The 22,764-nt window shown below is 39.0% G+C and overlaps 1 protein-coding gene across 2 annotated transcripts in view; it reads right to left on the bottom strand.

Annotated features, from left to right (window-relative positions):
• Positions 1–22,764, bottom strand: part of DNAJC1 (DnaJ heat shock protein family (Hsp40) member C1) — a 111,770-nt gene that overhangs the window by 87,293 nt on the left and 1,713 nt on the right. The window contains exon 1 of one of the 2 annotated variants that reach the window (XM_030230722.2): positions 20,545–20,822. The exons of the other annotated variant lie outside the window; for it this stretch is intronic. Within the exon in view, the coding sequence (XP_030086582.1) occupies positions 20,545–20,709 (165 nt within the window). The 5' untranslated portion in view covers positions 20,710–20,822. Of the gene's footprint in view, positions 1–20,544; positions 20,823–22,764 lie in introns of those variants that run through there. 2 annotated transcript variants of the gene reach the window in all.

Here is a 22,764-nt window from a genome sequence, read left to right as displayed (position 1 = left end):
CTTTTTTTCCACCTTTTATAAAATGTGATTTCTTCCACACAATATTTAACAATTGTATGCAGTCATATAACATGCACCCCTGAATAAGCTGCCCATCAGATAGATAAGTTTATCTCTAGGATGAAAAACCCCAAACCAACCAACCAGATTTTTTTTATAAGTTACATTTGCTAAAATTCTTAACAATCACCTAGAAAAATAAAATTTATTTTGTCCAAATAGATGTATTCTTCCCATATCTGATTTTTGGCATTGATGCTGTTCATCCTGGCAAGCAAAACACAGTAAGATTAACATTAACTTCTTAAAACAGATTTCATGTTTCAAATGCTGCTATAATTTTCTTGTATCTTTCAAATTTCAGATTCCCCCAAACTGAACAGTAGCAGCTAGAAAAGCTTGCACCACCTTATCATAAAATTGTATTGCACCACAGTAGCTAAGATTTTCCAATGACATTAAATAAATGCAGCCATCCTGTGTAATGGAGTAAAATTGCATTGTTTTCTAACAAACTTTACTGAAAAAAGCATTGACAAGAAACCCATTCCAACACCATTTTATGCCACACAGCAAACTAATGCCATAGATGAAATGTTATAGTCTCACAAGGGCATTTCCAGCAAATGAGTCTCCCCTGACTAAAACCATCATTCTAAATACTGCACTATCTTTGACTCCATCTTCTAACCTTTTCTTTCTACCACTTGACAGAATTTGTATTTGGTACTTATTTAATAAAATAAACTTGAATTTTCCCCAGTAAGTTTTTTCTGGCTGCCATTACATTTAACCAGAACAGCAGTCCAATTCTAATTGCTAACATTAATATGAGGAATAATCCTAATTACGAAGAATAACATGCTTTAATGCTTTTTAAAAATAAGAATGGCATCTGAAACCAAAATAAATATTTGATAGCTCTGGCAATTTTAACTTGTTTTCAACTGTGAGTTTATATAATACTATTATAGAACTAGAATAATTCTGATAATGATTAAAACATTCAATAATTATGCAAATTTAGAGTTTGCTTTTTGACATTCTCTTAAATTAGTAACAGGCTGCTCACATGGAAACTTAACAAACCAAGTTCTTTACTTATCATACAATCAAAAATATAACTGCAAAATATTTGCTATGTGTATTTTAACAAAAAAGTTCAATCAAGTTGCATCTGCGTGGATGTTTTTGATACTCATTCAAAATCACTTAGACGTCAAAGACACTGCATGAAATTGAAACCTTTACTAATGCCAAGGTTTGACCCAGGATCCAAAATAAATCTGCATGTACAGACCCTTGTACCTACACAAAGCACCAATTACTTCAAATAAGGTTTTGTCTGTGCACTAGAGTCCACCCATGTGGAGCCAATTACTACAGCAGGGCCATTATATGGTTCATTTCCCCATACCAGCTTGGCAAGAGGTGTACATGGGTGTAGGAAGTGCAAAAGAACCTTCACTAATAAAGCGCCTCAAACACACATCTGTGCATTGTAATATTTAATGTTACAACAAACACTTCTTCAATGGGACTAGACCATGCACAACAGTAAATATTGCAGGGCAGTTCCAAGTGAACAGTATTTTTCAAGTTCCTCTTTTTAGTCACCAGTGAAATCCAACTATCTTCTTTTTAAAAGATATTGAATAATTATGCTGATCCTTAATCTACAACACATAATTCTAACAATATCTGAGAATTATTAAGAATCTTGAGAATTTGTAGGATTTGAACAGAAAGTGTGAGAAAAATTCCAGAATTGCATGTTCTTCAAGGAGTACGCTTATAACAGCAGAAGCACTAACATTACTTATTGATAATGTCTGGTATCATCCCAGGTCTAAATGGAAAAGTTGTTGTTAGAAACAATTATTATAAATAGGAGGAAACCACTTGAGTATAAAAATCTCTCCCCCATTGAAAGTACTGAAGCTCCATCTAGAGGCTTTTCTCCATCTACTGTCATTTGTGGTATATGTAATATCACCTAGAAATGTGAACAATATTAAATGTCAGAGGCTTCCTTTGTACCTCCTCTTTTGTTATTCATAATGGTTCTTGCCCTGAACCTTTGCCCGGCAACACTAGCTCCTTCACTGCCATCAAGTGGTAAGAAACCCAAACTGAACTTAAAAATGTAAAATCTCAATCATCAGATTAAATTATCAGTATGGTAGAGAGATAACTATAATTACTGAATACTGACAATCTTTATGGTTCTTCTCATTGAAGTTCCAGTATATCTACTCCAGAGCACTATAGTGCCTCACACAATAAATGCAACAATGGTTTCAAATCTCTTTTTGTAGGCTTTATTTTTACTTCAAATTGCACAGAATAAAAATCTACATCCATATTCCCCAACACGAGACTTCAAAAAAGAAAGGCATCACAATAAAAGAATTTATTTCTTTAACAGGAATAATATATGTAATGCTTAACACTAATAATATTTAATTTGGCAATTAGGAAGAATTTCATAACATAATTAGCAGGAACAGCACAAACATCTCCTCAGATTTTGTGGTGCCTATTGGCAGTATCTCAAAAGAAAGAGCAAAACAGCAGCTCATCTCTCCAGCAGTGTCTAATGCAGCAAGTATGCAGCTATGTCAGTCTCTTTGTGCTCCACAGCTGTAATCAACTGTGTACATTGGTTATGTCAGGAGAAGCCTTAATGCTCTACAATCACAAGTGACCTACTGGGAAACAAGCACACAACACACCAAAAAAACTGGGAGGGTTTGTCTAGATCAAATAAATAGGAAAAAGAACTAACAAAGTAACAGCAGAATGGAGCCAGGCTGCAAGACCTTGATTATTTCAATTTCAACCCTTCAATGACTTACGGACAACTACTCCCATGGCTGCCCATTACTCCCACACAGAGTGCTCTGAGTTACAGAAAGCCCACAAGGTCTCCACCATGACCTTGGTGGAATACCAAGGAATACCACTGCAATAAACCTCCCAGTGCACATGTGTCACTGCACTAAGAGCTTCTATGTGTTCCTGCATGCACACAATCTTATTTCACTACATTTTATTTTCAGCAGTTATTCCAATTGGGTATTTTGCCCATAGCAGAAGATAAAGTACAAAGACTTCTTGGTGTTGTCCTGTTAGACAGAATAGTGACCTGCACATGCAATGGAGCTTAGGAATTCAACTTCTGTCACAGAAATTTAAAAACAGAAAAAGGAATAGTGAACAGGAAAAAAAACCCCAAAACCAACAACAGTTTTGATAGCAGAGATATTCTATCCCTTATCATTACTTCATTGGTAAAGAAAGAACTATTGATTTACTTCTATCAAATCCTCTGTCCAGCAGTCCACAGATTCAACCTGATCTGTGTAAGTAGTGGGTGGCCATTTACCTACTTCTAACTGAGCAGAGCAAGCTCTGCTGAAAAGACGACTCACACAAGGCAGTCTGCTGAATCTTTGCCATTTAAAAAGCAACCTCCAGACAGTCAAACTTTCCAGCTGGAAGAGGTCAGTCTGAAAGGTCTGACTTCTGTGTTTGCTTGTCCCTGGAACCCAGCCTGCTCATCCAAAGACACTGTTTCTAGACCAGAAATTTTCAAACACCATTGTAAAAAATCCTCCTTCAAAATAATAATTGGTACAACACCTACATATTGAAATTTAGAACACATCAAGTATTTATTTGAGAATAACTTTTAAAAGCCACAAATAATAAAAATATATATTGGGAAACTTAGGACAATTATTTCTTCTACAATGTTGGGAAAGCAGGGATAGAACTGATACTGGCAGGCAGAAGTAAAAACAGATTTTCAGGAATTACACGAATAAGAAGAGACTAAAAACTGAACAGAAATCAGTGAACTGGCAAAGACAAAAACCAAATAAATAAAAAAGCACCACCAACAATGCCAAACTATGAGAGGATTTTTAAAAAATGGCAGGATTAAAAAATGGGAATATACAGGGCAACTACATGCAGCCTAAAGCCACACGTAGCTTTAATATAAAGGCAACACTAAGTGCCTGTTGCTTGGCAATTCATCTCCAGGTCCAACTGAAAAGCCAAAGCCAATTTTAGACAGTCATTTTAGTTACAGAAAGCATAGGGATTAGACAAAGAGGGTGTTCCTGAAGTAATTGAAATGTAAGTTAACCAGGGTGCATGCAACCACTTTAGCTCCCAAGCTGAAAGGGCAGACTGAATTTATGATGAGCAGTGAAAGCCACAGTAAAATCTGATGGCAGCAGGAATACATTTAAAAACAAAACAACCAACCACACATTAAAGAGAAAAGATGACCTTTAAAGATTAGGAGTGACAAACAGAAGACATTGGACATTAACAAGAAATTTAAAAACCCTTAGTTTTTCCTCCCAAACATGATTACATGTAGTTTGAACTGACTGCAGATATCTTAGAAGAATCAAACACATTGATAAGAAAAGTAACCAGAAAAAGGATACTTTAAAAGTTACAGATATCCCTGTAAAGTATCCCTGGATTGATAACTCTAGTTCTTAATGAGAGGACAAATAAAAAAGGGAAACGAACTTAGAAGGCAAAGTACAGTATAACCCAAGGAGAACAGAGAGAACTGTCAGACTGTTCATTCTTGCAGCCTCTAAAAATTAGAGCAAAAGAAAACCAAAAAACAACTAGCACAGAAGCCATGGAAAATGCCCTCAAAGAATAGAGAGCAATTATTAGCTCCGGAACTGCACTGCAGAAGGTTCCTGGGATGTACTCACAAAGCTGTAACAGCACTCGAGCATCACAACCAGCACAGCAGTTCTCAGCTGCTGCCACAAGGGACCCCGGACACCGCCCTCATTAAAGAAACACGCAGTACCGGCTGGGTGAAAAACGGCTTTAGGCATACCAAAGAACTAAAAAACATTTACTTAACTGTCCCGTACTTCATCATTATTCCAGGATTAACAGTTTGAAGAAAGAGATTTTATTTGGGGGAAAAATGATGAAAAAAAGGATAAAATCAAAACAACAACAACAACAAAACCACCAGGAAGTCCAGCAAGCTAATGGCAGTAAAAACTGTAAACCTCTTGCCAAATATTAATCTAGCAAATCAAGTCCTTGTAGGCAGATCTGTTACAGCATCTAGAGAGAAATGAAGAAACTGAAGAAATGAAAAATTATCAGTGTAGGTAATTTTGAAGTTCTGTTTGCATCTCTTCTGGGTAAATATCAGAAGCTGAACTAAAACAAAACACACAGGAAGTCTACAAGGAAGCATCATCTTCCTTTCTGGGGCTACAGGTGTTATCCTAGTGGTAACCAGAAGAAAACTTGCCTTTGCTCTTCTCTGTCAAGATGCTGCTATCATTGGGACTCTCGAAGAAAGGTTGTGGCCTAGAAATTTAAGATCAACTCATCCAAAATATCATCTGAACCAGGATTCTTCACAACATGGGATAGGTGTTCATACTTTATCCAAATAAAACCACCAAGGTCCAACTTAAACCAAGAAAACAAAGGACAGCATAATAAGCAAGATGCAACTTCAAAATGTCATCAAAAGATCAGCAATGAATCTCTTGAAGATTATCTCCTTTCCTTGGGCTATATTAGAAACTGCAGCACTTTTCCTGATGCTTGAAAAGAAACACAATTTGAGAGCAGTTATACCAGAGCACATGCAATAATTCTTGCTAAAATCACCAATTAGATATTTATGTTAAAAATTTAATACAGAAGACCTCAAACCTATTAAGCAGCCAGCAAGACTGAGCATAAGAAACTTCCCTGGAATAGCTTGCTATTCCAAGCACATGCTGGCTCACGCTATTCTTCTGCTCTCCTTTCTCTTGCCAGAGTGCTGGGCCTCAGCAAAGTGCCACCCTGCACTGTGCATCAGGTTAACTGATAGATTTTACACTAGTATAGCTCATCTAGAGCATTATTTCACCTATTGCACCTTTTTCCTTAACCAAGTCATTGCAAGACAGAATCCTTGGGAAAACTAATCCTGTTTTCAAGGTACCTACTGCCAACATATGAATCTGTTACTACCAAAATCCCAGAGCAAAAGCCTTGGGCTGAGAGTCAGAACAGTCTTTTCTAGACTGAAAAATTATCTGTATTACACTTACCATAGCCTAGCTAATGTCTTTTCTATTAATTCAGTCACACACAAAAAAAAACCCAACCAAACAAAAAAAACCCCAAAAACAAAACAAAACAAAAAAACACACACAAAAACCCAAGCAAACAAACAAACAAAAAACAAACAAAAAACCCACAATCCCCAAAAAAACAAAACGAAAAAAAAACCCAAACCAACAACCCAACAGTTAAGCAGGGAAGGAGGGGAAGAGATCTGTTAATTTCCATATTTCATTGGATTTTTCTATGTTTTTAGAGTATCTGAAAGATCAATGTCCTTCATGGAGTCTTAATTTTTCTTTTTACCACCACTTCAGGATTCATACCATCTCACCTTTAACTGGCAATACAGGTTTCACTATTTAACTGGACAAAAAATAGATTTTTATCATGACAGTTTGTTATTTTTCAGCTTTGCCAACTCATACAGGATTTCATCTTTTTAGGCATTCTTACCTTCATGCCTAAATCCACTAACAGATTGGGGGGGGGCGGTGTCAGAGGGAACAGTGATAGTTTTTTTATATGTGAATCTTTTTATCCATCCACCCTTTGCTAATGGAGATTCCAAGAGGAACTTCTGATTGACCAAGCTACCTCTTAAAAACAGTGTAAAAAAATAATCTTACTAAACTATGCTGTGAATCTCATACTCAGGTGAAGCATGGCAATGAGTACAGTATATGCACTCCTTTCAGGCTTGCAGCCAAACACTCTGAGAGTGCACAAGCAACCCTGGCGTAAATTGGGGGCGGGGTGGCTGTTTGGTTGTCTGACAAGTTCTACACTTGCAACGGGAATGGGAAATAGTTTGTATATTTGTCTTAGCTGAACTGCAAAATATTGAATACTTGATCAAGATACAATTCTATCTTGACTGAGAAATCAATTTCAGAAAGCAACCTAGTCCAGTACTGTCTTTCCTGGCCATAGTATCAATCCAATCACGTCTAACCAGCTGTCATGTAAGGCTCTCGTATCTCATGACAGCAGACAGGATAACCAATACCCTGATAATAATGGGATACCATTAATTCAATGACAGTGTCTTTGAGTTAATCTGTTAGAAAAGACCCCAGAAGCTACAGGAATGCATCTTACATATTCCAGAAGTGAAGACACATTTTACAGCCTTCTGCTTCCTTTCGGTCAGAAATTTAAGGAGATATGCCCCTGATAACAGTTGGCTAAATACCAGTCATATTATCTTTTAAAAAAAATATTTTTTTTGGTAAAAATCTGAACTTTGAGGAAGTCAAACACACAGAAGACAAATGAAAGAATGTTTCTTAGAAAGAAAACATGGATATCCATATTCAATGTTAAGCAGTGTTTATTTTCACAAATACATTTTACAAGGGAAGCCAACATTCTGCAATGCACAATGGCAACCTATGCAAGAGCATTTTTAAACAGGTATCCCAATTTACTTTTTAGACTTCAGATATTATGAAACGAATGCTAACAAAAGTTTTGTACTGAAAACTTTAAAAAAGCATGATTTAAAATAGGAAATATAATATCAAGATTAAAGTACTTTATTGTTAGGGCATAATTTTCAATTAAAATGCATTTCTCACCAACTCTATCCCTTTTTATTGGAGAATATACTATATATTGCAATTTGCTGTCACATTAAGACAAACTGCAACCTTAAAGAGACAATCCCAAACACAGAACTTAAAACGGGAAATATTTACCACCAACACCTCTGCTACAAAATTCTCCATCTAAACTCTGCACCCAGAACATTGTACCTACAAAACGACTGTTCCCAGAAAACAGTCTGATTTCACCTTTCCTTACCCCACACTTTTTTCTAGATACCGTTTCCTTGTGTTCTCAATCTTGACTTCTCAATGTACCATATCAGACATGCAGATGCTACCAAACAGCGCAGTCCACCCTAAATTCTCATTTCTTGATGATAAGCAAGGTGCATGCACAGCATGGAAGCAATGCACAGGATTAGAGACAGGGTTTAATTCCTTTAAATAGAACCTAGAACTATGACTTTATTATGTCTATGAACAATAAACATATCAACTCTATTTAGAAGAATAAGAAAATTGATTATACAATAAAGAACGGTACTGAAAACTTGAAATTCAATACCCTTTATCTGATACGACTTTCAGCTTTAGTATGCTCAATTAAAGCTCCTCTATTTCAAACAAGTTCCCTGTTGCAAAAGTTTTTTCAGCAAGTCTCTACCTTTAAAAAACTTCTAGAATTGGGGGTATTTCATAAAACCCTGTCATGTTTCTCCTCACAATGCCAACACCCGATAGAAAACACAAAATTGAAGTCTTCACTGTGATTTATGCAATACCAAAATCTTGCCTAAACCAGTAAGAATAAGCAAAAACATAGCAAGTAAGTGGTACCATCAGAATTACAATAACTGGATTAAAATATTCTTAAGTATACTTAAGTACATCACAGTAAGAACTTTGCTGCAGAAATAAAAAATCCGCAGATTTACTATGATATAAAGGAACTGTGAGTTAAAAAGGAGGGAGGGGAGGGATGACAGGACACAAACCAACTCTGCTTAAGACTTAACTCAAGTAGTAATACAAGCCCAAATCCTCTATCTTGCTGCCTGAAAAGAGAACTTCTGTCCATGACTGATGTTACAGAGCTGAGACCAGTAAGCAAAGCAAAGTGACCAGAAGCAGATGATATGTTCCCGAACTCCCTACAGATATCTCAGTTAAAAGCCTGGGTTCCTATGAAAATGTGCTCAATCATTCATGTGGAACAGTTAATCAAACAGGAAAAACAGCATAACAGCAGCTATTCTTCCTTCTAACAATAAATAACCACAACAGCAACGTGGTGGATTTTTGTGCAGGTTCCATTAGAATTCATGGAATGCATAGCTAAGAAAATATGTTGCCTACTTCTTTCCAGCAGGTTACTGAGGACTTTTGTATTTGTCCAAGCAAACTAGAGTGTCAATTTATTTTATTTTCAAAACCCTTTTATTTCATCAGATGTAATCAAAACCAAGATGTTAGAGACTGCTTGATGACAAAACTATGAAAAGTTTCATTTAGGAACAAAGCTACAGACAAATAATTTCATCATTCACTTAATGAATCTTCTCTGTTGGAGATGTTCAAGAGATTCTCACACCAATTGTGTTCCTTGCAGGTCAAGAGAAGCAAGTTCAACTTGAAATATATATTAGACATATCACCCCAAACAGACAAACAACATGCTAATAAGTCAGGACCATAGCTACCACCTAAGACTGCTGAAATAAATGTATATAAAAAACTGCACACCTGCAGGTAAGGAAGATAAGCCAGTGCTGCAAAGAAAATGCCACCAGGGACCTGACAATTTTGAAAAAGCTTTTGACAAGGTTCCACACCAAAGGCTATTAAAGTGACTAACTTAACGCAAGATGGGAGGAAAAAGTCTTACAAAAAGAAAATTAATGAACAGGATACAAAAAGCAAGGCCTAGTGGCCAGTCTTCAGGGCAGCAAAAAGGCAGCTGAAAGGTCTCCTGCTGGGGGATTGGTGCTGGGACTGGCTTCATTCAGCATTTTCAAAGACAACCTGAAGAGTCAAGCATGCAGTGATGCTAAATGTTTTGGGTAGGGACCAGACACAAGCAAGGGAATACCAAACCAAGTGATCTAGCAAAAAAGTGAGAGATAAGATTTAGTGTAGCTAAGACTGTTGCCTTAAACTACACCTTTCCTACACAGATCAGAGCTTGCAGCTGGCAAGTATAAATCACTTAGTGATCCAAGACATTGCTGACAGTTCTACAAATCCACTATACAGCACCAGACTGAAAGGTACCACCAGGAATGTACCTCTGAACATTGTTAATCAAAAACTGTGGCAGCTGAAAGGTATGGGGGGCAAATGGACTGCAAAACATGGATATGTTCACATGTGCTCCCCAGTGACACCATCTGTTGCCACTGGTTTGATTGCTTTTATTAAAGAAATAAGTGTAAGGATAATACAGAAGTGCATAAATAATAAGAAACGAGTAGAAACCAGACAGCACATTGACAGCATTCCTTCAAGGTATCCAAGGAGCTTATGGATGACATGGAGGGATGCCCTAACTGGAGACAAACACCCATACTATGGAATGGAAGCAGGCTGTCACTGACCATCAGGATGCCTTGCTCAAGAAAATTGCAGACTATTGTCAGATAAGGCAAGGGTGTTTAGTACTCTCAAGCACACTAAAAATCACATTATTTTTTAACTGATACAATAGCTATAGTCCTTTAATCCAAGGTCACTAAACAGAGGTCTGCATCTCCTCCAGAAAATTAAGGTGTCTACAGATCATATCTGCTTGTAGGTAAGAGAGGTAAGTGGGTGAAAGGCCAAATTCATCATGATTGATGAAATTTTTAGGTCAGTAATAGGTTAAGTCTCTATCTCTCCAGCAGACAACTAGTTTAATTTTTATTTCCTTTAAAACAAAACCAAAAACTCACACAACTGCTTTCTAATTAAGCACCTAGTATTACTCAACCAGAAAAAACAAAGACCAAAAATATTGACAACATGGAGTAATGGTGCCCTCCAGCATGGGAACTCTGTACCATATGAGTGAGAATAAATATGTCAGCTACAAATAATTTTCAAATACAGTACACAATTTATATACAGAAGAAGTTTGTTATTTCACCATCATAAGCTGCAAAAACCAACTGATTGGCTGATCCCCTTAATCTGTACTTCAACTATGAAAACTCCGTTCTCAACAGACACAAACCAACACTTGAATTTTTTGCTTTGTTTTGAATGTTGCTGGCTTAGCTTGGAGTGTGGAAAGGCTACTAAAGTAGAAATAGAAAATTCTGAAGTAGAACAGAAACTACAAGCCACACAAGTTACAACATGACAGAAGAAATACTTTTTATTCAATAAATAGGTAGACTCAGACTGGAAAACACATCTATTTCAAGTTTTTAATCAATTGAAAGGAATGCATGAATTGAATAAGATTTTTAATAACTCTTAAAAGGAAATGGAAAGAGGCTTCCATGTAGGATTAAATTTTACAGACTTTTTTGTAGTATAACATTTTAACAGCCACTGCTAGACACAACATCCAGTAAAGCAATTCATAATATGACTTAGACTGTCACAAAGTTAAATGGCATACAAACTCTTTTATTCTCCCATTAGAGCATTTATATCCCACAGAAGAACACTAGAGAAATCACTGTGTTTGAAATGGTGATTATTGAATATAAAAGCTAGCCTAAATCAGTTTGATGAAACTGAATTAAAACTGATCAATTTGATAAAACCAATTTAGGCTAAATAAATAAATAAAATGTAATAAAGCATTGATCAATCACACTAAAAAAAATCATTTGCAATAGTTTTATGGGTAGATATAAACAATCATTGTCCCTTAAAGGAGAAGCTATTCAACCTAAATCAGTGCAATAAGGCTATTTCACAGCTTTCTCATGTCCTCATCAGCACTGAATGCTTCCTTCAACAACTGAAAGTACTTTACAGTACTGGAGACAGCAGCATTTCATAATCACAGCCCATGTGGCAAGACCCCTCTAGTTCTTCCTTCTCCCTTCAGTCATACAAGGATTGCCAAGCAACTTTATTTCAACAACTCCTATGCATTGTCTGGTTTCTTCCACAAATTTTCCAGATTAACACTGATAAGGATGAATTTCAGATCTATCAGGGACTGCATATGAACTTTCTTCACTTCTCACGCCACTGCTCATTTGACATCAGTAAGAACAGTTTGCAAGGCCTGCAACCAGGTCATTTAGGAAACCTGCACTTAAGCAAACCCACAGATGAGAGGCCAGGAATACACAATCCCGTTTTAAACTATTACTGTTTGCATAACTGTAACATATACCACCCGTACAACACATTATCATGTATGTGAGACTGCTTACCAATCACTTTTATACAGAGTTAGTAACGTACAAACAAGACCGGCATACAAACAATAAACAAAAGAAACCCAGAAACACCAATCTCCTCACTATTTAGGGAAACCAAACAGTTTTACACTGCAAGGGAAAAAAAACCAAAAGAGAAGCAAACTTTTAACCTGCACAGCATCTAACTAAGCAAAAGCACAAAGACTAAGAAGCAAATCAAAAGCAAACCTGCAGATTTTCATATGCTGCATGAATTTTGTTAGCCCACTAGCATTCTGTGGAAAACCAAAACATTTCAGATATTAAAATGAATAAAAAGAGGAAATTAATGTGTATCAGACCCATTCTTAGAGACAAAATAAACCCCTCTGTTATCACTTATACTCTCATTCTTACTGGCTCAGCTGCGCAACAGCACCACAGACTCTTTGTTACCGGCTCTGCTGAGAGCACAAGAAGCACCAAACCAATTAAGGAACATCTTATATGCTGAATTCTCATTTTATTTTTTAAATTTTACCACATACTTAGAGTAAAAATAGCACCACAGATACCTCCAAATATCTCCCTTGAAGCTGCAGTTTTCTCTAGATCTGATTAGAAAACCATGTTAATCTTAATTGTAAAATGGCTGTAGATGGAGCATAAAAGCTTTATCATTCAACAGAATGAAATTAGGGCTGCCTCTATGATTTTTTTCCACAGCTTTACAGACAAATATGATGACTACAATCCACAGCAGTCAAGTAGTAAAAGGCCCACTGGGAAGTTGTTTACAAAATTCCATGTTAGATAAATTACATAGCTGTGTCAGATACCAACATGGCCACATACCTAGAACTTCAGCAAAGGAGATGAATTTTGAACCACCATAAAATACAGAGCCTTTCGTAAGCACCAAAGGCCACCAGCACAGATTACTCACTCTGCTACACTAAGAAATCAGTCAATCCCTTCAATGAATTACAGATCAAACACAGAACTACTTGGGAAAAAAAACAACCAAAACCATTTCTTATTTCTGCAATTTGAAGATGAAACTATTATGGATACATCTTTAAAGGATTAGTGAAACAAGAAGTATAGAGAGAAAGAGCTGAAACATTATTGCTGCTGCAGACAGAAAAAAAAAACAAAATCAAACCAATTCAAGACTGCTTGTTTTATCCTTTTTACTGCACTTGGAATACTGTCAGCTCCCTTGGGTTCCCAAACATAATAATTTCCTACTGCTGTATGTTCTTCTAAACAGCAAGAAAGAAGAAAAAGATAACCTGAAAGAAATCAGGAAAGTACTACATGAATGAATTGTCAGGGAAAGTTAAGAATAAGTGTCTTTATTTAAATTGGTAGATTCCAAAGCACTTTTGTGTCTTGAAAAAAGGAGACAACAATGAAAGAAAAAAAATTCTTGGACAACATCCAAGTAGAAATTTAATAGGCAACAATGCAGAAACCCCATTTTTATGGAAAACACAAGCTTTACATGTCTAGATGTCTCAATCATTTTTATATGCAACAACACTGAACAAAAAGATAAGGGCAGGGCATTTACAGAAGAGAATACATTAACAGCAGTTTACCTCTACATTCAGCAATTTAAAAAAAAAAATCCCAAAACACACAGAAACCTTTGCCCTGCACCATCTCCAGTTACAAATGCTGCAGATATCATTAGCGCTTCTGTATGGTTACTTTTACAAGCCCTTAAACTACTCAAAATCGAAACAACTTTGTTCTGTAAGAGCCAAGTGAATATCAATGATGACTTCACACAACCTTAATAATTTACATCTTCTGGGATAAGCAGAGTTTCCAGAGCTGCTGAAAATCTCAGTTCTATGTATAACTTAAAAGTAACATATTCAGAAAATAAGTTTATAACCATAAAGGGATGCAAAACTGTGTACCAGTAACATACTAAGAAAAACCACACAATTACTTTTATGGAATGAACTGACAACACAGCTAAAGCCACCAGAAACAAAACTGGATTTTCTGATGATATTTTTGTTTGAACCAGTGCAATGGACTATTACTGCCTCAATGTTGACAGCACATTCATGGAATTAAAAGAAATACAATTTCAAGAATTACTAAAATCCCTCAGTATTCACATAAAGGTCTGCTACTACCATCACCCAGTTGTGTGTTATGGAAGTTAATTATTTTTGAAAGCTTGTAGCAAAAAAATTGAAACATTTCATCTAACTGAGAATTCTGATGTTGCAATTGACAGCACATTTAAATCTAATTCCTTCCAATTTAGATCTCCTTAACAGATACTTTGAACAAGAAGTAGAAAGCAATCTCTGAACAGGCTGAGACCATTAGACATGATGTTTAATCACTAGCTGAACAACTTTTCTTTGTCAGAAATGAGTGAGACACCAAGGTGCTACATGGCTCCATGTCATTTCACAGCACACTTTTTAAGGTCACAGTGAATATCTTATTTGTCATGCGAGGTAATATAATCTTACAAAACAAAGCAAGAATAGCTTACAGCTCATAGTTTTGACAAAATCATCTGAAGAAGCCATGTTATAATCACAGGCAAGTAAAGTTTTGTCTAACTTGATCAAACACTTTCAAAGCTTGGAAGACTTGAACTACTAGATTTTGGCTAAATCATTTGCAGGTGATGCACACTCCATGACTGTAGCAACACTGCACCCACATTAACTCCAACCTCAAAAAGCAGCAGGGAGGAGAACAGTCTAAAGTGGTAGAAGAGAAAGCAAAATATGTCTATGGAGAGCGATCCAGCTTGTCACTTGGAAGAACAAACATACTGTTGAGTTTCTGGGCTACCCCTCCTTATTTCCCTCCTCCCTTGCTCTAATTATGTGCACCTTGCCTGCCAGGAAAGACAGAACTGCATGGGTACAGGTAGGCTGTTCTTGATGAGGACTTGAGAGTATTCCTTGGACAGACAGACATGAGGGAGAGCTGTTTCTTCCCACTCAAAGGGATCAATCTATGTACTCAAAGTTCCCCAGAAGTTCTATATGAAAAATAGTTTAAAGTAGATTTTTTGTTCTGGATAATAACCCATTCGAAGCCAGAACTATGGCAGGACCAGACAAAACAACACTGACAACTTCCGAGATTGCCATTATTTCTGAAAAACAGGTTTAATAAATCTATGTCCAAGAACTTTATTTATATAATATACAAATTTACAACTTTTGAACTGTGGTGATGTATGCATTGCATGCCTCAGTCAATGCATTTGCATAAAACAGACTCTGAAGAAATCTTACTGAGAGTTTTCTTCCATCTCCAGTAACACTTGACAATACCATAAAAGCCACAAAATTTGTTGTGGTGTTCAGTCCTTTTCTTACAGAGCAATGCCAAGAGGCACAATTCAGTGTCAGCAATTTACTAGAAACTGTAGTCTTAAAGGGGCAGCTACCTCATACTTTTAGTGCAGCCCAGGAGTGCACGTGTAAATCCAACTGCTTTATTGCACCTACTGACTGCATATCATGAAGCAGTCCTGGTGTGGATGAACAGGATTCCTTTCAGAGAGAACTGAACCACAAGGTGTGAAACCACGAGTGCAAACAGCATGTTTCAGCACAAACAGGCATTGAGTCCATGCAGCCAGCCTGGAATTAGTTCAACAGCAAGAAATAAAGAAAATCCCCAAAATGTAAACAGTATGGACATCAGTTCCACAGCACCGAACATTGCAAACATTGCATTTTACAGACATAACACTGTCAGATCCTGCTACTTGACACAGCACACAACAGCTCATCTATTCCAGCATTCTTGAAAGAAGCCTATTAGCCCAACACATCCAGCTCATCTGGAGAAGTTGTGGTTTCCCACAGCCATAGAAAGCCAACTCCTTGGTTTTCACGTCATGCAGTTTCTTGGAGCTGCCAAACATACCAATGTCTCACAGGCTGTCAGACCAAAATCAGGTTCTGTACACACAGTTCTGACTTTATGCTGCAGCATCATCTACCAAACCCATCATCTTGCAGTGGATAGAATACTCATAGTTTTCTACAGTAAAGGCACACGAACACATTAGAGCCTGGTTCAATATGAAGCTCATGTGCCATAAGAAAGGCATAAGCCAATACTGAAGAAAATATCCCTCTCAACATTTTTCAGGTTACATATTTATCCACCATGCTGGCCAGCAAGTCCTACTTATTAACTCTCCCACAAGAACCTGAACTCTGAGGGCCTCTTCCACTAGTGCTCAGAGTGATTGCTTCCCTGCAATGCACAGGCCTAGCAGAACTTTCACTACCAACCCCTTCCCTTATGTGATCACCAGTGGAAGCCAAAGCCTTATGCAGACCTTCCTTGGTCCTGACACACAACACACAGCTCCACACAGCTCAATTACAGCAATACAGCTCATGCAATCTAATACATCTTAACAAACAACTGTTACCTACAAATGTTTTGATCAGATCCTTTGTATCCAAGAACTGTATCACAAATTTCAAAAGACATTCAGAGGCTTGCAGCGCATTCCTGGCTGCAAGTCAAAAAAAATGGAGAAACAATTTCCTCTAAGCTACAGTAACAAGTTATAATCAAAAGCATATTTTGGGAAGGAGCACCACAGGTTCAACTGATGCAAAGTTGATTTATCCAAAGCATATAATATTCATGAAGGTATCAACTATTAAAAGCTGTAAGAAATGATAACATTAACTTGACCCGTTCATTTGTCCACCACACAAGCTTGTAGCTCCTCAGATCTTCCTGGAATTTTTCCAAGATTTTAACATCCCATTTCTATGTTCTCATTCTCAGGTAACTGGTCATGATATTACTGAGTCTGCACAGACTCTGGTTTAATTCTGCTACTTCATCTGAGTTTTTAGATGAATAGTATTTGGTCCTGATTCCTTTGTTGGTTTGAAATTGGCTATATTGAAGTGATTAATGAAATTAAGAGGTTATGATTCTATATTCTTCAGTAACCGCTTGGGGGACAGGGAAATGCAACCTTTTCGCAAGCCAAAGATTACATCCCCATTCTGCTAGGTCAAACTTCTTGAAACCAGCAATGTTTTATATGAGTCTTTTAAGTTAATTACATCGTCAATTTAAGCACCACCAAAGAAAGAGAAGGTAGAGCAATTCCCACGTTGGTCAGAACAGCAATAGTAACAACATAACAATTCAAGTCTTCCTTATGCTATGGTTCTATTAGATCTGATAAAAACCCAAATAGATAGATTTTGTCCTTGTATAAAAATCAGAGACTTCTTAATCTAGGTGCTCACCCCTAACACTTGGGGATTGGACAATAAGGGACCTTCCAACCTCAACCATTCCATGAGCATTTGTATATTGCTCAGCCATCCCTCTTTGAAATCAGGAACAAAGGTCAGTTATTCAACACCCAAGACAGCCACAATCTTACTCTTACTTTATTATTCCACATTCAGAACCACAGCAATCACTTTGCTTAGATCACCCTCTATCTTTGCCATGGATATCAGAAAACACTACAGCAGCTCAAACTTAACATGTTACCAGAGCTGGATGAGTTACCTGGCAATGCTGGGAGGCTTCCACAAAGCCCTCAAAATGACAAAACACAAAGCCCATATTCCTGCAAGCCTAGAACAGCAACAAAACAAAACCCTAATAATTTCTCTCCAATTTGAGTGAAAAAATCCACACAGCAGAGGCTTCACCAAAGCATGTTTGAGAGCTACAGCACTTCCCACAATGCCCTCTGCATCTTGTCAGTTGAGGTCAACATCAGCTTCCGACGTCGTGTATGAGTTCAACAATCAGTGCCACAATTCTCCCATCAAAACCTAAGCTGCTTTAATGCCTTAAGGAAGCACTGGAGTAATTCCCTATATTTTTTCAAAACACAAGATGACACGTTTAGAAGAAATCTGGCAGCCCTGATAGACTACTGTTAACAAATACAGTTGAGCATCCATATCTCAGATGCAGAAGTTACATCCTGAATAATGGAGAAGTACTCCCACTCCCAGAAGTTCATGAAGGAAGAAGGGATTATCAGGACATGATATAAGGCAATGAAATAAGAATGGGTGGGAGGAAAAGCAAGCCTTGATGAATGAAAGATCATTAAACCATTCAAAGGTGTGGCCATAAAGGCTATTGTCACACACACAGTCAACTCTTGCTTACAAGAAAACCACCTGAACTCAGGAGAGGAAACCACTACAAAAAGTGAAATTTCAGCACTATAGTAAAAAACATCCCAACTAAAACAATAATGACATACAAAAAATAAGCTCCATTAAACCCTAGTATTAAAAAATAGCAGAAGACCTGAAGAAATCTGCAAACATCATGTTGAGAATTATGGTAAAAGACAGCTTTGTGTTGAGACATTCAGGGTAGGATACAGCACACCTGAGATTTGTGCACTTCCCTTGATCCTGTCACAAGACCAATTGCCCTTCTCACAAGGTAACTTGAACAGCACCAGCTGCCCAGCAAGGCACTGCAAGACAACATCCCTTCAGGATGACATGAGGATCTTGCTGGAAGTTTCAGATATAGGTCAGAGCTGGAGAAGCAAGCAGCAGGAACAAAGGATACAGTGTGAAAGAACCTATAAATTCACACAGCACTTTCCAATCCTCCAGATTCCTACTGAAGCTCAATTCCCAACACTGCATACTCCATTATTCCACTCACAGGTCTATTCTGCTGCATGTGTCAAGAATCAGCACTACGTACACTTCCAGTCTTGGCTATAATGACAAGATGGGTGACCACTTTAAACAGAAAAAAAACCAAAAAAACTCTGTTTCATTTGTGTTGCACTTCCACCAACTTTTTCCTTGCTCCCACACTGCAAGTGATACAAGTTTGCCATTATGACTAGGAGTAGAAATGTGAACTGAATGAGTAGAAGAATATTTGCTTGGTTAAATTAACATTTTGCTAAACATACAGGGCAAGGTAGAGATCTGGCCCTAGAAGAAAGGACTGTGGAAGATGTTAACAAAGAGTTGCATACCAGACCTGAATACCACTAACAGAAACAAAGTTTTCATTCCTACATTATCTAACACTAATATTGTCTTTGAGAATTAACACCTAGATTTTTAGGGTCTTGAAAATGAAGCGTGAACAGCAGTGCTTGCTATGTTGTATAGATGATGATATTCCATAATATTTAACACTGGATGCTTAAGAAGTACTGCAGGAAAGAAAGAGATGAAACAGAGTCAGAGCAACTACAGCCAGTAGTTTCCAAAACTAGACGCTTATACATTGCAGACATCTTCCCTCTCTTTTTAGACATGGCCTTAGTGAAAGGCACCTGAAAATACAGTCATTACTCTCAAAATCTACAAGAACGACATCAGAATAAACTTCAAGGTTGGCAGGGAAGCCATTTAAATGGGATCTATCCCCAGAATATAGCACTAGAAAGAGAAGGTATTAGGGGTACAGAATGCACTAAGAGACAGAGAAAGAGCAAAATGTCTTTTGGGGATACTGGGTGAAGTAGCAGCATATAAAGTATTGTGTATTTCATTACTAAGGAGAAGAACACTGATTGGAAGAAAGTAAAAAGAGTGGTTAAGATGCATGTAGAGACACTGAGTAAGGTCACACATAGAGCAGAGCATCTAGAGAAAAGAAAGGGCATCAATCACATGGGAGCCCAGACAAGTGATACAAGCTGAAGATGCCAAGTGGCAGTGAAACCAGCAACCACATCCAAGATGTACACACAAACCATGGGATAAAAGTGTTAAACTAAACAGTTTTAAACACTCCTTAAACTAACAAGAGTTCCTGTCTTGACCACACTGGCATGAAAAATTAATTGAAGGTGCATAATAAATTCTTTAAGATAATTTTAGGTGTTATTTATCAGAGAGAGGTGAAAACCACACACAATAACCAAGATACATGGAAAGTAAACAAATATAACCATCTACAAGCCATTAACACAGCAAAGGGTCATAGTCTACCACATGGCATGGGTGAGAGAAAATATGAGCCGCAACACATGGTGATGCACAATCTTAAGATAAGGACATAACAGCTATGCAGAAGGAGGGAAAGGTGAGAAACTGCCATAGCGACGATATGAATGCGAAGTGTGAAAACCCCAGAAGCTACTTTTGTCTGGCTGTAGGTGCATTTGGAGAAAATGAGATATGTTCAGAACAGCAACAGGCAGTAGGAACACACTGGTGTGTGGGAGAGGGAGGGCTGATTTATGGTGGGGCAGGAAGGAGAAGTAACAGAGCAGTACCTGAAGCAGAGCAGAGCCCCCGCAGTGGGAAGGGAAAGGCTGGGAAGGGACAAGCGCGTTGCCCCGAGCCACGGGAGCCGGGGTCCTGGGGGCCAGGGCAGGAGGAGGGTGACAGCGCCAGGCGAGCGGCCGAGGGGCCGGCGGGGGGAGCCGGGCAGCTGCGCTGGGGGTCAGGGGCACCGGTGACCGGCGGGGCCCGTGGGAACGGGCGAGGGCAGGGGGCGGCGGCGGGCGGGCTCGGACCCTCGCTCACCTGCTGCACCCCCAGGAAGTCGTAGAAGTTCCGCGGCACCTCCTCTACCAGGTCGAAGAGCTCCAGGTCGCCGCTGTCCCAGGCGCGGGCTCGGGGCGCAAGCAGCGCCAGCAGCGCCAGGACCGGCAGCAGCCGAGGGCGCGGCGTGGGCCGCAGGCGGGCCATGATCCCCGCCTGCGGTGGCGGCACCGGAGCGCGGGTGGAGCGGGAACGTGCCCGGGGGGCTCCGCGGAGGCCGCGCTCGCCGTGACCGCCGCTCCGCACTGAGGGGACGCGCGAGGCCCGGCCCGGCCCCGGCAGCGGCGGTCCCACGGCGGGGGAGGGGTGGTGGGGGGGGCGCTCCCCGTCCGGCCAATCGCCGCCTCCGCGGCTCGTGACGTCACGCGCCCCGGCAACCGCCGGCGCTCGCGCAATGGAGAGGTCGGAGGGGGAAGGGCGCGAGCGGCGCGTGGCGCGAGCTCTGTGCGCGCGGACGCCCCGCCCCGCCCTTCCCCCGTCCCGCCGGGAGCCGCGGGGACACTGCAGCGGACAGTGGCCGGGACAGTGGAGCCGACACTGGACGGGACAGTGGCGGAGACGCCGGCGGGGACGCTCGCAGGGCTCCGGTCCCTCGCGGCTGCCGCCGTGGCCGTGGAACACCGGTGTTTGCGGGTCCAGCGGTGCCTCCTTGCGCTAAATCATCTTTCGATTTTCTGTCTTCATTAACTCCTTAAGGGCGTGTTTGATTCCTGTAACCTATTGTACCCTAAAATCGCTCCACCCTGCTGTTAGTATCAACCCGATTTTTAAGGTGTTGTTCCCGAACCTTTCGTTCTTTCCTAGCTTAAATTAATGTGAAATGTTTCACCTGGGACGCTAGATGAGAAATTAGATGGAAACTTAATGGCCGAGCAATACAAATTATCAGCATTAAATCACTTTTCTCTGGCACAGGCAGACTCTTCGGCACACCCCATCTGTTTCGTCTCTCTCGAAACTAGGCCTGGTTAATAACTCACTCTGGGAATCTTTTTAAGAAAAGAGAGATTCACTCATCTGAAAAATATTAATGAACTAAATTTTAAAAAATAGGGTTTGCAATTTAAGGAAAAAAAAAATCCCAAATGCCAATCTTATCTGCACCTGAATTCACCTAAGCTACCATTTACAGAACCACTGTACAGTAGAGTGCTTCCTTGGATACTCCATGGGAATACCAGGATGTGGCTTTAAAATACACTCTGCTCAGGTCTGAGTAAGGAGTTGAACCAACACAGCCATTATCAATTTTCCAACTCATAAAGTATAGAGTAGTCTTAGGTATTCTCTACTATTGAAACTGTTCCCTTTTGTATAAACTATTTAAATATTAATTAGATTGATATTTAAACTCATGTTTCCATATCCCATATGTATGCCCACTGGGCTTTTAGGATCACAATTCTGCCTCCGGCTCTGCTTCCTGAAGAGAGTCCTAAACCCATTTGGCAGGAAATTATAATTTAGCCAACAGTGCCTTATACAGACCCTTTTAACTTACCCTTCACAAAAAGGTGCACTTAACTGTTCATTCTTATAATCTTAAAAAAGGTTCCTCCCACTTGATCACAAAGCCAAAAAAAAAGTCCTGTTTTAGAGAATGACAAAGTAGTCATGGGCTAGTTAATTTATCAGCTGCTTTGTTTGGCTGGAGCCAAACCTGGTATAGATCAGGTTCTTCCCATTTCCTTACTTTGTTAATCTGTTCTGTTTTGCATGCCAGTATCCCCAGTATAAATTTTTTGCCCTGTATATTTACATTATCCTTCCTTTCAAGTCTCAAGCTTTATTGCACAAAAATACCACCTTTGGATTCAAAACATTACCTACTCATAAGGTTGTAGAACAAAGCTTAAACATGCAAAGTATCCTCAGAAACCAGGGGCAAATAAAGAGTTCAATAAGGTGGCATTGTTTCTGAACCAGGTGGAAGATTTTTTAAAATGTGAGATTAGTGATATTTCATTCCCCTTAACAGATACTTCCAAATTCTCCTTTCCTTCTGACTTGTTCTGTATTTTTCATATCTACTTGCTCTCGCCTCATTAGCTTCTAAGCCTCCTTAGTTAAGTTGATGTAGTGCAATGATGAACCTTGAAGAGAAGCATTTGTTATTTTGATCTTATTTTTCGGCATTTGGAATTTGTTATGAAAAATTACTCCTTTCAAAACCCACCTCTGGCTGCTCTTGTTGAAACTGTT

The sequence above is a fragment of the Serinus canaria genome, chromosome 2 (assembly GCF_022539315.1).
Source record: "Serinus canaria isolate serCan28SL12 chromosome 2, serCan2020, whole genome shotgun sequence".
NCBI classification, from domain to species: Eukaryota; Metazoa; Chordata; class Aves; order Passeriformes; family Fringillidae; genus Serinus; species Serinus canaria.
This window is presented reverse-complemented; position numbering and strand designations above follow the sequence as displayed.